This window comes from Papilio xuthus, unplaced genomic scaffold, assembly GCF_000836235.2.
Source record: "Papilio xuthus unplaced genomic scaffold, Pxut_1.1 DF827542.1, whole genome shotgun sequence".
Taxonomy (NCBI): domain Eukaryota; kingdom Metazoa; phylum Arthropoda; class Insecta; order Lepidoptera; family Papilionidae; genus Papilio; species Papilio xuthus.
The window spans coordinates 5,411,879-5,424,749 of NW_013531107.1; the positions used below are offsets into that span (position 1 = coordinate 5,411,879).

At 35.0% G+C, this 12,871-nt stretch overlaps 1 protein-coding gene across 1 annotated transcript; it reads right to left on the reverse strand.

Annotated features, from left to right (window-relative positions):
• Positions 1-1,090: 1,090 nt before the first annotated feature.
• LOC106118790 (uncharacterized) lies at positions 1,091-11,267 on the reverse strand. Its single transcript, XM_013313537.1, has 28 exons — positions 11,157-11,267; positions 10,686-10,871; positions 10,400-10,528; positions 10,106-10,268; positions 9,740-9,945; positions 9,459-9,588; positions 9,182-9,315; positions 8,942-9,086; positions 8,709-8,866; positions 8,390-8,434; positions 8,149-8,247; positions 7,608-7,993; positions 7,226-7,438; positions 6,864-7,155; positions 6,389-6,598; positions 5,957-6,312; positions 5,613-5,886; positions 5,351-5,503; positions 4,945-5,034; positions 4,639-4,685; positions 4,378-4,489; positions 3,805-4,019; positions 3,081-3,156; positions 2,975-3,008; positions 2,700-2,747; positions 2,363-2,531; positions 1,907-2,067; positions 1,091-1,652 (listed from the first exon to the last, which is right to left on the reverse strand). The coding sequence occupies exons 1-28, from the start codon at positions 11,265-11,267 to the stop codon at positions 1,531-1,533; spliced, it is 4,464 nt and encodes a 1,487-aa protein (XP_013168991.1). The 3' UTR covers positions 1,091-1,530.
• Positions 11,268-12,871: the final 1,604 nt, after the last annotated feature.

Consider the following 12,871-nt stretch of genomic DNA (forward strand, 5'->3'; position numbering starts at 1 on the left):
AAATGTGGCTTATTAGAAAGTTCTGGAAGGATCTTATTAACCATACTTAATATAATATCGAACATCCTTTCGTGAAAACTAATATTATTTTCTTGTCGTCTCAAGGTAATGATGTTTCTGAACAGAATATTTCATATTAAAAAAAAAACAATTACACTAGATAAAAATGTTCCGATTTGTAAATACTAATGAACTAATGAGAAGGATAAAGCAAAGACGCCATTTACTAATAAGCAATCCGTTGCGGTCCGTGCGTGCGTTGCGTTCGGTGCGTGATAATAAAAAAACACTCGCATAAAAAACGTGCATACGCGCGAAAAACAAAACCTTCTTGTCAGTCGGGTAATAAGTAGCTACATGATTGTTGGAAACGCGAGCAATATTATGTCGAAAACGAGGCGCAACATTAGCAGGCTCATCAAAATGCAGTAAACGTTAGGGGGCGTGACGCGACTGGGGTGTAACTCTGCTTTATTAACTTCACGTTCTTAATTTACAATGCCTCAAACTTTTTAAATTATCACAAAAGAAAAATAGGGAAAGAAAACTCATTCCGAAAATGAGATTTCTTGCATTCAGTGTGCGTAGTACACGCCAACAAAATACAATAAAGAAAAATATAAGTAGTTGTGATATCTTTTAGTGTATTTTATACTTTTATATTTCGCTCACTCTAGTGAAATATTCTTCTAATATTCTTATTAGAAGAATATTTACATTTATATTTCACATTTTGTCCCATTCGGCGTCGAGACCCTTGGTCCGTGGGGTCCTAGCGCTTTAAGACTTTTTAAGGACATTTCCAAAAAATTAATCGACATCACAGGGGACCGAAGAGCTGGCAGCTACCTCGGTCAAAGAATTAGTTTAGCTGTACAGAGGGGGAACGCTGCCAGTATCTTCGGGACCTTGCCTAAAGGGACTCCTTTTATTAACATATTTTAGTTAATTATTCGGTTTTTTTTTTTTTTTAATTTTATTTTATATCATAGATTTAAGAGTTTATGTATTCATAGAATAGGGATGTAAATAAATATCTACTATGTATATGTGTATTTGTACATAAGAAATATATTTAATTTGGATATTCTTATTAATATCAAGCTTAATTAATACATAATAAGATGTCCATTAAGTGCCACTACGTCCACGTATCATTAGTGCAAAAAGTTTTGTTATAATAATATTAAACTCCATTTTATTTAAATGTAGCAATTGTCAGCAATTGTTAATATTCTTGAATGCTATTTTTTACAGAGTAATGTTTAATTAACGTTCCATTTTGCGACAATTTAGAAAGTAATGAGAAAGTGATACCTAAACGTAACGATTCCAAATGTTCTGATATTTTACATTGCTTGACTCATTATGTCCTTGGAATGTTTATCATCCGACAGCATTAATTCGTCTTTAGGACGATACCATATAACATTGACATAAAAATTATAATTTATTAAATAAACAAATCAACATTTTCTTCTTATCGGAACATAAAATATTCTTCTAAATTTCTCCTAATCGTAGAAACGTCTATTTTGTTTTCGATTCATGCTTCCTACGTGTGAGAGAGGCATTTTTGTTCGATTCAGCCGTAGTCAGAGCTAGATCCCTAGCCTCTAACGCATCAGTTAAACTCTGGGTCCACTGTGAATCTGAAAAAGAGTGTAAAAAGGTTACAATTCATTACAAACTAGTTTTTAGTCATTCTGCAGCCATTCCAGTTAAAAAAAAAACTTAAAATTATCGTTCGGGTTACCACAAATACCTAAACTTATGGATTTTTTGAATATATTCAATTAATTTTGGATATTTTCTGTAAAAAAGCGATAGGAGAACCATAACTTAAACGATCTTCTGCTAAGATAGTTGTACAAGACAATGAATACTTGTGCATCAGTGTACTAACCGACAAAAAGTTTCTCAAGTATATCACATCGCGTCTTCTGCACTTCTAATATATTGGTCTCGTAGTAATCTTGGAGCTGATTCATTCGTTCGATAGCCGCTTCCATCTGCGCGTCCCGGGCCCTTCTAGATGCTTCTGCCATCTCTGGAGTTACCACGATACTAAAAATGCAATTTAAATGTCAGACACCAACTAAAAATTGCTATATAGAGTTGTAGAGATTTCACGGAATTGAATATTTTTATAAGAAATCATAAGTCGCCCGCGACTACGTCCGCGCTTTATTAAAAAGAAAACATAATTAGTAGTCTGTATTCTTCCAGACTATGTTCTGTATGTGCGCCAGATTTCATCGAGATCCGTTCAGCCATTCTGGAGATAACTTCAAACAAACATCCATCCACCTAAACATTGACATTTATAGTAAGATTAATAAGATAAGATTTCATTATTTACCATTCTTCTTCAGTTTGTTCTCTCGTACAAAGAGGTATAAAATCAAGGGGCTTGAATTTATCTTTCAACACATCTGGCATAGTCAGGTATTTAGCTCCATCCTGTACCTCTAACGACTTACTTGATGACTTATGTTCATCTTTTTTAATTTCTATACGTACAGCTGAAACTTTAATCGTAGAATCTTAATACCTCTCCAAATAAATTTTTACAACTCCAAATAGTCTTTAGAGTCTACATTCACGAACTATGGATTTTTTATGTTTAACACAAAATAAATTGAAAAGAAATAGATTTGAGGCGGTAGTGTGGCTTAATATGTATGTCAAAATAATACCAGGACTACTAGAAGCTGGAGTTGGAAGTTGTCGACTTGACGGAGCATCTGGAAAAAAAATTGACCATATCAGTTTAGTATTTATTACTGGTATTAGAAGAAGACCAAAGAAAGTATGGATGGATTGTGTGAAAGAGGATATGCGTAAAAAGGTGGTAGATTTAGATATGACGGTTGATAGAGATGTTAGGAGCAGTTGTATATAATGTGCCGATCCTCCTGTAGAGATAAGGGTGATGATAATATCTATATTGGTGTAGAAGTTAATAACTTACCCTGGCTTTCGTCAGTGAAAACAAAATCAGACATCTGAAAAATAGTTTATCATTATTCATACTGTAATATACCAAAAAACTTGACTTTTTTAGACAAAAGAATAACCTCATTGGATTTCCCTTCAACAATTTCAGTAACTGGTGGAGTAGGCATATCTATGTATTCCTCACGAAATTCTTTTCTAAAACCAAATAAATCATAATAATTCCTACAACGTATCATATTTCTAATAATATAATAAGTAAATTAAAAAAAAATATGTGGAACGCAATTTGTTATTCATTCAAAATATAATAATAGTCTTCTCAGATCAAGCCAGAAAATCTGCAATAGCCAATATCTGTAGGCAGTTGTTGCTTAGTTATTTCAGCAAATCCAGGTACTCGCTTGTTTACTAATTAATAACATAAAAACCTTTAATCGACGTTAGCCTGTACTATTAAACAGTCAGTTTCAATTACAAACCAATTTCCATAATATAATAATTTAAATTGCAGCGTCGGTGGCACAGTGGTCAAGCACTAGACTTGCAATCTGCAGGTCCTGGGTTCGAATCCCGCCATGTACCAATGTATTTTTCGATTTCCGATTTTACATATGTACATTTATCCGACGTTCTTACGGTGAAGGAAAACATCGTGATGCAACCTGCACATATCTGAGAAGAAATTCAAAGATATGTGTGAAGTCAACCAACCCGCACTTGGCCAGCGTGGTTGTCTATGGCCTAATCACCCTTAACTTAGGGTAGGCTTTGAGCCCCTCGGTGGGGACGTATAGTGAGATGATGATGATGATGAATAATTTAAATAAAGAACGTTGTACTTACCTAATCTTTGCGCCTCTAGAATTTCTGCCAGGATCTTTGGCATCCCAGGATCTCGCTGCAGCAATAAACTCCAGGTCTCTTGTATCGTCACGACGAGCAGTCGCCCCGGATTCTACAGTCAGTGAGCACTCCATGTCAATGTACGCATCGCCGGGTAGCGGATCGTTTACCCTCGGACTGTCAAGCTTCTCCTTTAGACTTGATTGAAATGATTGCTGCAGTTAAAACGATTAAATTACTTTACACGCATTGGTGCAAAATCTTGATGGATCTTTTGCACATGTATTTTGAATTCCTGTTTAAGAAAAAGGAGTCAAGTGATCAGCATGATGCTAAGTAAAAGTGTGTAACTTTTGTACTCAGAGTCGTAAAGTGGCCTCCCTTAGTGACAGTACGGAATTAACAATAAAAGAGACCTTAGTGAACGTGACCTTGACATCGGCAGTAAGTGTTCGCTTTTAGAAAATTCGGAGGATAATATTAAAAATCTTAAAAACAGATATAAGATTTAATTAAAACGCGAAATTAATATATTTCCACACAATTTGTAACTTATGATAATTTCTACTTCACCTTTTCTCTCAATGTTTTTCTATGCATGTCTTTGTAACCGGATTGACTTTGAATTTCTATGACCCTTCTCCATTGTGGTATTGTTAGTGGCCATCCTTTTGGTGCTCGGACTCTGATAGAAAAAGCTGCTATAATATCGAGATTTTAACAATATTCAGAAGAATTTAAGACTTTAAACTAATTATTATGTGTATTTCCTTTATTTACATTATTTCGCCTGTTTATTTATTTACTTATATTTAATAAGAAAAAAACACTTACTCTATTATATAAGTCTTTATATCCCGTACTAGACTGGTGTCTCTTATCTAAAAAAATAAATAAATAATGATATTAAAATGTACAAATACCAAATACCAACAAGCAAAACTTACGTCTTACTAATCTTATTAATTTTATAAATGAGAAAATTTGTATGGATGAATGTTAGACGGCATCACCAGAATTGCTGCATGGATCTCGCTGAAATTTGGCATAGATGCAGAACAAATTCAGGAAGAACACATAAGCTACAAATGTCTTTATCGAGGTCGGATGGATTCTCTGGTGACAGTTTTAGTATAACACCTTAAAAGTAGATCTATGCTTCAGTGTTGCAGTTGTAGGTTTACTGCCTCTAACACTTCGTGTGGCACGCATACTTGAATCACCAGGAGACTGGAAAATAACAACTATTATTATAAATACATCCAGAACAGCTGAACGCAATGTATCCAGTCTGGAACACATAGACTATTGACGTAATTTTCTTTTAATTCCACGCAACTAAAGTTGCAGTCTACAACAATGTCAAAACTACAGAAAATTTCTGCACTTGTAAAGTAAAAATATATCATCAGACCAAAATTTTTGTATTTTGAAGTTAACACTGCGTATGATTTTATAGAAAAGTATTAGTTTCATTTTGCTTTATGGTACAAGGAACTATAAAAAGACATATGAAGTATTCGTAATCAATAACAAATGATATTACCGCATTTGAAATTAAGATAGTTTTATGCGTTGGTTTTGGTTCTCCTTGCAATGTGATGTACGGCCAGTACAACTCTCCTCTGCCAGTGTATCTCGCCACTTCTTCTATAACACCACTACGATTCCTCGTTTTTAGTATTGCTACCATTTCTAGCTATAAAATGAAATCATTTATTAAATCCAAGTCCAAATAATCAAGCTACAAACGTGTTTCGGCAAAGAGAACTATCATTTAGTTAAACAAAGTAAAAGACCGAACTTACATCTGGAGTTGTAGATGATGCCCTAAAACAAATCGTTTCTTGTTTGTGTACAGAAATTTGCAGTCCACCTAAAATGTTCCTTTGGTTCGGAAGATATATTTCCTCTATATGGACCTTTGTAGCCGAGGGTACAGATTGATCCTTGCAGCCATCGACATCGTTATCGCACACGTGAAAGATATTAGCAATGTTGGACATTACGTTCAATTGCCAATGGGCCTCGGTGTTGATGTTAAGTGGTTGTTTCAAAGATCCATGGCCGATAATAGTATACCTACAAGATCGACATAGCCATGCTTAGCTGAAAACACCCTTATCTCTTCAAATATAAGGTTTAAACTTACCCATTATTATTTGGATTAAAATTATAAGTGAAATGTGTATTATACGCTTGTGGTAGTAGTGTTTTTGTGTCGTTATTATAAACTTCTATGATATTATTAATTTTAATAGTTCCGACCACACTTTGGAGATCGAGATGGACTTTAACAGGACCGTGACAGTAGAACACGACTTGGAAGTAAGGAATCCAAACACATTGCGGGGAAACATGAGTGGAGCCAGTGTGTTGCTTCAAGCCATATGTCCCGGCTAGTGCAGAGGCTACAGAGTACGCGTTTTTGGTACCAGGGAACATAATAAAGAATTCATTCATCAATCCTGATAAAGCTTCAAGATTACCAAATGCATTATCCATTAGCTGCAACAAATATAATTCAAAATATATTTATCATAGAGGGCAATATTTAGTTTTGTTACAAAATTAATAAACTTACATATTTCATGATCTCTGGCGTTACAGTTTCACGAGCCTCAATAATTTTCCTCGTCCTAAATCCTCTCCAAAGCGCTTGTATCTTTTTCGCCGCTTCATGCCGCCTTATTTTCATATCTCTAATGGATTTCAGATGGCCACACGATAAAGTCTCTTCAGCCGTTTCGCAGATGGTTTGTCTAAACGATTCAGTTACTATATCTTCAGGTGTCTGAAATTGTTTTAAAATTTAAACAATGAAACATAACTTTTTCGGAAATTTAAGGTTATGTAAAAATTTTATGTTATGTAAATCTTCAGCCAAAGGCCGTGCTTTCTACCTTTAGAAAATCATTAGATTAAAACTCAAGGTTCTAGACATTCCTGTTAACGCACTTGGGCATGCAATGCAGTATCCTTATGTTCTCAGTGCATAAGCTAGTTTTGTTGTCTTAAAATATTTCAATACCTAATCATATATCTAAATTATCACTTACAATTTCAGTATATTGAAATCTATAAAGTTCTAATTCTTCAGCTTCAGGCATACAGTCGCACGGGTCATTGGCCAGCCAATGAGTAGTGGACACATAAGATGTTATATTCCTGGATAATCCAAAATCAGGATCTTTCAGATAACGTTGAAGAAATATACAAACTAAACGATATTCGTATGGTGCAAGTTTTTTCTTCAATATCGATTGTAACGCCTGACGGAACATCCAATGTAGTAGACTTTTGTCATAACCAACTTCTTGAGGGTTCCAATCCAAGTCAGGTTGGTAGGATCTACCAATTTACCACAAAATAAGTTAACGAAATAAGAATTGGATTTAAAGTTCTTAAAGAAATTGTATACCTGTAAAAGTCCTTATCGGACGTATTTACAATTGTAGCAGATTTACTTATTCGAACAAAATTCTGAAAGGCTAAGCCAAGGGCGCTCAGAAACCGCGCCGCCCACGGACACTCACGCACTGCGGCCGCTTGGATAACGTCACGAGTGCCCACACATATTGAAGATTCACTCAGTGTCATCACATGCCATGGAACTCTCGAATGAATCCATAATCTAAAACATGCATTTGAATTATTAAAATTACTAGCTGTCGCCTGCGACTCCGTCCGCACGGAAATAAAAAAATAACTAAATAGCCTTTGTGTTCCATCCATGTAAACATTCGCATTTATAATATTAGTATGATTTAATTAGAAATATAAGAATACATTATTAAACTAACCTACAAAAATGTCTCCCTTGCTCGAACGATACTTCCGTTGCATCATAGCCTCGAGTTTGTAAATAAGCTTTTGGTTTTGGCAGTTCATAGTCTTCGAACCACTTAAACTTCTCTATCAGCACATAACCAGGTTCTACGTAGCAATCTATTGGTAGACCAGCATGAAGAAACACTCGTGGATGAAGCATACCGCAAGATATTTTTAATATATTTTCTTCAGGTCCGTCTATTTGAAGATATAACGGTGATGTTTTAGAAGCAGGGATATCAAGCTGCTTGTTTGGAGGCGCCTTCGTAATACGGATCGAAGGGTTGCTGGCTATAGAACTAAGTTGAAACATCGATGGATAGCATAGGATACTTATGTTCCTCAAGACGTTCATTATCTGAAAAGTATAACATATGTAGTCAGTTTAAATTACTATGTATAAAATATATTCCTTTTTTGGTTTAGTTAAAAGTGATCGATTTGTGAATTTCGCTACCTTACGATACTCGTCACGTAAGACCTTCATATTCTAAATGTTTTCAAAATAATTACCGTATCAAATTTAACCCATTCGCGCAATTCTTCTTTGAGCTGTGGAGACATCGTTTGATTCGTAACTGATCGGGTACCTTCTTTACCAGCCTTCCTGACCTGAACGCAAGCAATAAAAGTAAGATTTTTTTTATATCGTTCTCATAGTGTTATAAAACCTGACATAACCTAAGGGGTGTTAATAAAAACCACTCCTGATATCTTGTTTTACATCTAATTTATCGAACGAAGTTTTCCTTACCGCAGGGTTGGTTCGAGCTTGCTCTTCTCGGAAACCAAATGTTATCTGTGCAATGTACAATAATATTTAAAAAAAAATCGTAAAAAAAAGTTTACTATGAAAAAAAAAACTTTAAATACGAATAAAATTAAAGTTACTTTTCGAACAATTAAATGGAACCTTATTTAAAAAAGCAGCAAGCATAAAAAAATTGCAAGAATAGTTTCAAATAACGAAAAATTTCAGAAACTTCTGACGTCCACCTCATTCGTTAGACTTATTCGAACCTCAGAAGATAAGCGCTAGATTACTGGAAGAATTATCTTTTAACAATACTTACCGAATCAGTACTCTGAACATCCAGCAAATGAGGAGCCTGTGATAATTTTAATAAGCCATTTAATTTAACAAATTTCGTTCTAGGACAATCATAAGCTTCGTACAAACCATGACTCCGAGCCCAATCCACCCATCTATAGTGTTTCCATGGAGCAACTTCTGTAATTATATTATAAAAATAATATTAGCTTCAACATTGTATCAATGTAACTCCTTTTCAAATAAAAACTTTACCTGGCTCAGGTAAAGGTTTCTTTATCGGCAAGTCTCTTGCCATAGTCACGAGTAGACTCATCTCAAATGCTGGTGTTATACCAGGTAAATAGTATGGGGGCAATTCTCTCGTGTCTTTAATGAAAATTGATGTAATTGACCTATGCTGAAACGTATTAGAAGGTGTTAAAGTTTATTTTATGCTCTTGGGAGATTTTGTTTAGTAGCATGTTGATTAAAACTTGATATAATTTTATTTACCCTAAAAACTGCAGTTTCCTTTACATTAGACTTCTTTGTTTTAGGCCTGATAGTGCTTGCTAGAGTATCATCATCATCATCCCATGAAAATAGTGGTACTTCTGAAGTTATCAGTTTCCATAGTCGGTCAGCATCTAAACACATTATGGCGATTATATGGTCTGCCACTGATACTACAGCACAAACAAAATTGCTGTCAACAAACCAAATAAATTATGGGAATAATTATGAAGCATTTATCATAAACAATTTAATGAAAATTATAATTGAAAGTTACCATCATAGTTGTAAGTTAAATTCAAAGCCCCAGTGAGTGCATGTAGGATGTCAAATTCTTCGAGCACTTGATCCTCAGTGAAAGGAGAATCCACATCTTCCATGCTAGGAGCAGCCAGTTTTAACAGGGCCTGGCAAGATACATTTTGCTTAGTACGATTCTTTTTGTATATAACGATCCACATAATTGTTTGAATCTACATATAAACAGAAATATTTCTGTACTAGTTTAAAATCTAAAATATATAACATAACCTGGTAATATTTTTTACCATTTATTACCTTGCATAACAATAGAGGCCACAAGAGAACAGTAGGGTTGGACATAAAAGGAATTGGTGGTTTAGCTTGAGATGACTGTTTCGCGTTTTGACTGAAGAAAGGTGCAAACGGGAGCAACGGGCAATCCGTCGCATCGACTGGAATCTGGTCGCTCACCCACACACAGCGCCAAGCACCGATGTAGTATAGTCTGACGAGGTAGCATCCTAACAATTTCATGGTGTTATAATATTGGGACACATTAAACAAACCATCGTAGACGTAGTGAAAAAACTGTCATCACATTATGATATGATATTAATATTTAATTCAATTTTACCTTAAGTCTTTCTTCACGGGCACCATTATATAATTTCTTTTTCTTACCGTTTTTGGATAACGTGGGTCTGTGTTGCTGTCCACCGCCATATTTCAAGCCTGGAGAGTAAATGTGATATCGTGCTCGCCAACCTTCTGGTGGTAGGCTAAATACGAAGTTCTCCCACTGATGTTCCACCTGCAGCACAAGGATCAGATTTTCACCAATAGCCTAATGATTAATAGTACGGCCATAAAAAAAAACTTCTCTAGGTTGGAATCCAGTCATATGACTATTGTTGTTGATGGATATTGCCCTATCACGAGTCTAGATTTTAGTTAGAATTTACAAGAAATACTCACAGTAAAATCCTCTGCTCTCTCCAGTATGTAACAATAGGATAGGACTTTTCTGCAGAACGAAGACATCTGCAGCACTGGGTAGTAAGCAAATTGGATATCTGATATGGACATCGACCCACCGTTGTTATCCTAGAAAAAAAAACTATGATAAAAACCCTCTGAGAAATCCTAATTTAGTCACATTTTCAAATATTTTGGCTAAAGCTAACTAGGTCTTAAAAATAGAGGAAAGCCCTAATTACTGTCATTGGAAAATTTGTAATTAATAACTATGAAAAATACCCACATCAAAGATTGAAACTTCTGCTTCCCACAGAGTCTGCGCCAAGTCTTCGGCCCTAACCCAGCCGTGCATGCGTTTCATCACCGATCTTGGGAGTGGTTGGATCTGCGAGTCCACCCACATGTGCTCGGTATGGGTCCTCGAAACTCCTTTGGCCAGTCGTAAGGTAGATTTATAATCCAGTGGACCCTTAAAACATAAGGAAAACAAATTTGTAGTTTAATGTAGCAAAATATCTGCTCTGGAGAGTCGAAGCACACTCTTAAGAAATTGCGCCTGCGCTGACACGCACTGCAGTGGCGCCACTGAGCATTACAAGTGGTGGATTAGAAGTGAAAGGACGTGTCACTGGATTAATTATAGCTTTTAAGGCTGTGAGATCTATCGGCTAAAGATAAAGTCACAAATAATTTGTTAATCGTGCTCGCGTTTGATGCACCTGGCAACATTGAATAACGTTTAAAAAGTACATACCAGTCCCCATGAATCCACCGAAAGTTCGCTATCCCGGAATTCCCTAAAAGGACAATCAGTCGGACTGGAGTGTATGTCCAATACACTCTTAGTGACATCAGTTTTTTTCATTATTTTTTTAATATATAACAAACTAAAAGACTATTTAGATTTACCCAAAAAAGTCAGCTGTCAATATTGATTTTATAAATTTTTTCTATGTTTATTTTAAAATTAAATTTTAATAGAGCTTTAAGGTTTAATATCTATCAAACATCATAACAATTTTGTATAAATCTATATACTCGTCGTAAAAGAAAGTCGTGTTAGTTACACTATTTATAACTCAAGAACGGCTTTACCGATATGGTTGAAAATTGGTGAGGAGGTAGCTTAGAGCCTGGAGACGGACATAGGATATTTATTCATTTTTTTGGAATTTATGCCTTGAAGAGCTGCTTTTTATTTAACTTACTAAATTATAAATGCGAATGTTTAGATGGAAGTGATGGGGATAGATGGATGGGTGTTTGAAGATATAAATTTGGCAAACTTATAGAACATAGTTTGAAAGAACACATAGGCTACACTAGTTAAGATTTTTTATATATTCACGCGGACGGAGTCCTGGGCAACAGCTAGTTATTTATATTTTTCTTATTTGATGTTAATATGAAAGAATAAATGCTACAAAATAAGTCTAGACAAAAAGAAATATGTCTGTATTTGAAATAACTTCGTATATATTGGAATCAGCTTGTTCAATATTATTGAGAGGAGATTCTTTGATACTTTCCTTATATTATCGCCTTTTCTATATTCAAAAATACAACCTCTTATTTGAAAACAAGTGGTAACATCTGCACTGCTTGAACAGGATTCTCTGGCGGAATTTAAAGTGTGAATAAGTTATACGTGAAGGTAAGTTTCACATATCTTATGTTTTATTCATGTTTTTTCGCAAGAGAATTTCAAAAAAAAAATGACAAAGTTTATGCAGCAATCCTTATTAATAACTAACAGTCAGCCACAAATAATAGCGCAGAATTTAAAAAAAAGGACAGTCAGACGGATGGACAACAAATTGACCCTATTAGGGTTCTGCTTTTTCCCTTTCGAGGTACGGAACCCTAAAACGCTGTGATACGCTCGCGTGCACCAGTTACCTTCCCGTCCATGTCCTGTTAAAATTGATCTAGTCGTTCCGGAGATTAGCCTGGACAAACGCATAGTCATATAGTCAGACATAGATTAAATAAAATGTTTTTTTTTTGTTTTTTATTAAAAGCTATGCAAATACATCGTTTGTGAGAAATATATATATTTTTTCGATATACATATGTACAGACATTCCAATTTTATTAATATTATATTATTAATGGTACAAATATTCAACCAAATGACTAGTCTCTTCAGATCCTATTCTTTTGTAAATCTTATAGCAATTTTACAGTAATTGCATCACAAGTCAACCAACAGTGATTGCCTCACGGCTGCATTGAAGCAGTGGAATTGAACTGCTTAACTTATTACTTGGAGGCCTCATTTATTTGTAGTTTCTCCAGATAGGTGGTACTTGTGTACTCTTGTTTGGAAAACCACATCAGGCGTCAAGTTAACAATGAACTTTATACGAAACTTACTACTCTAAAGTAAGAAAGTTAGAGTTTAAGAGCCATCCATTGAACTGAAAATTTCACAGCCGACGGCGCGTCAAGCTGGGTCGTTAGTTCTCT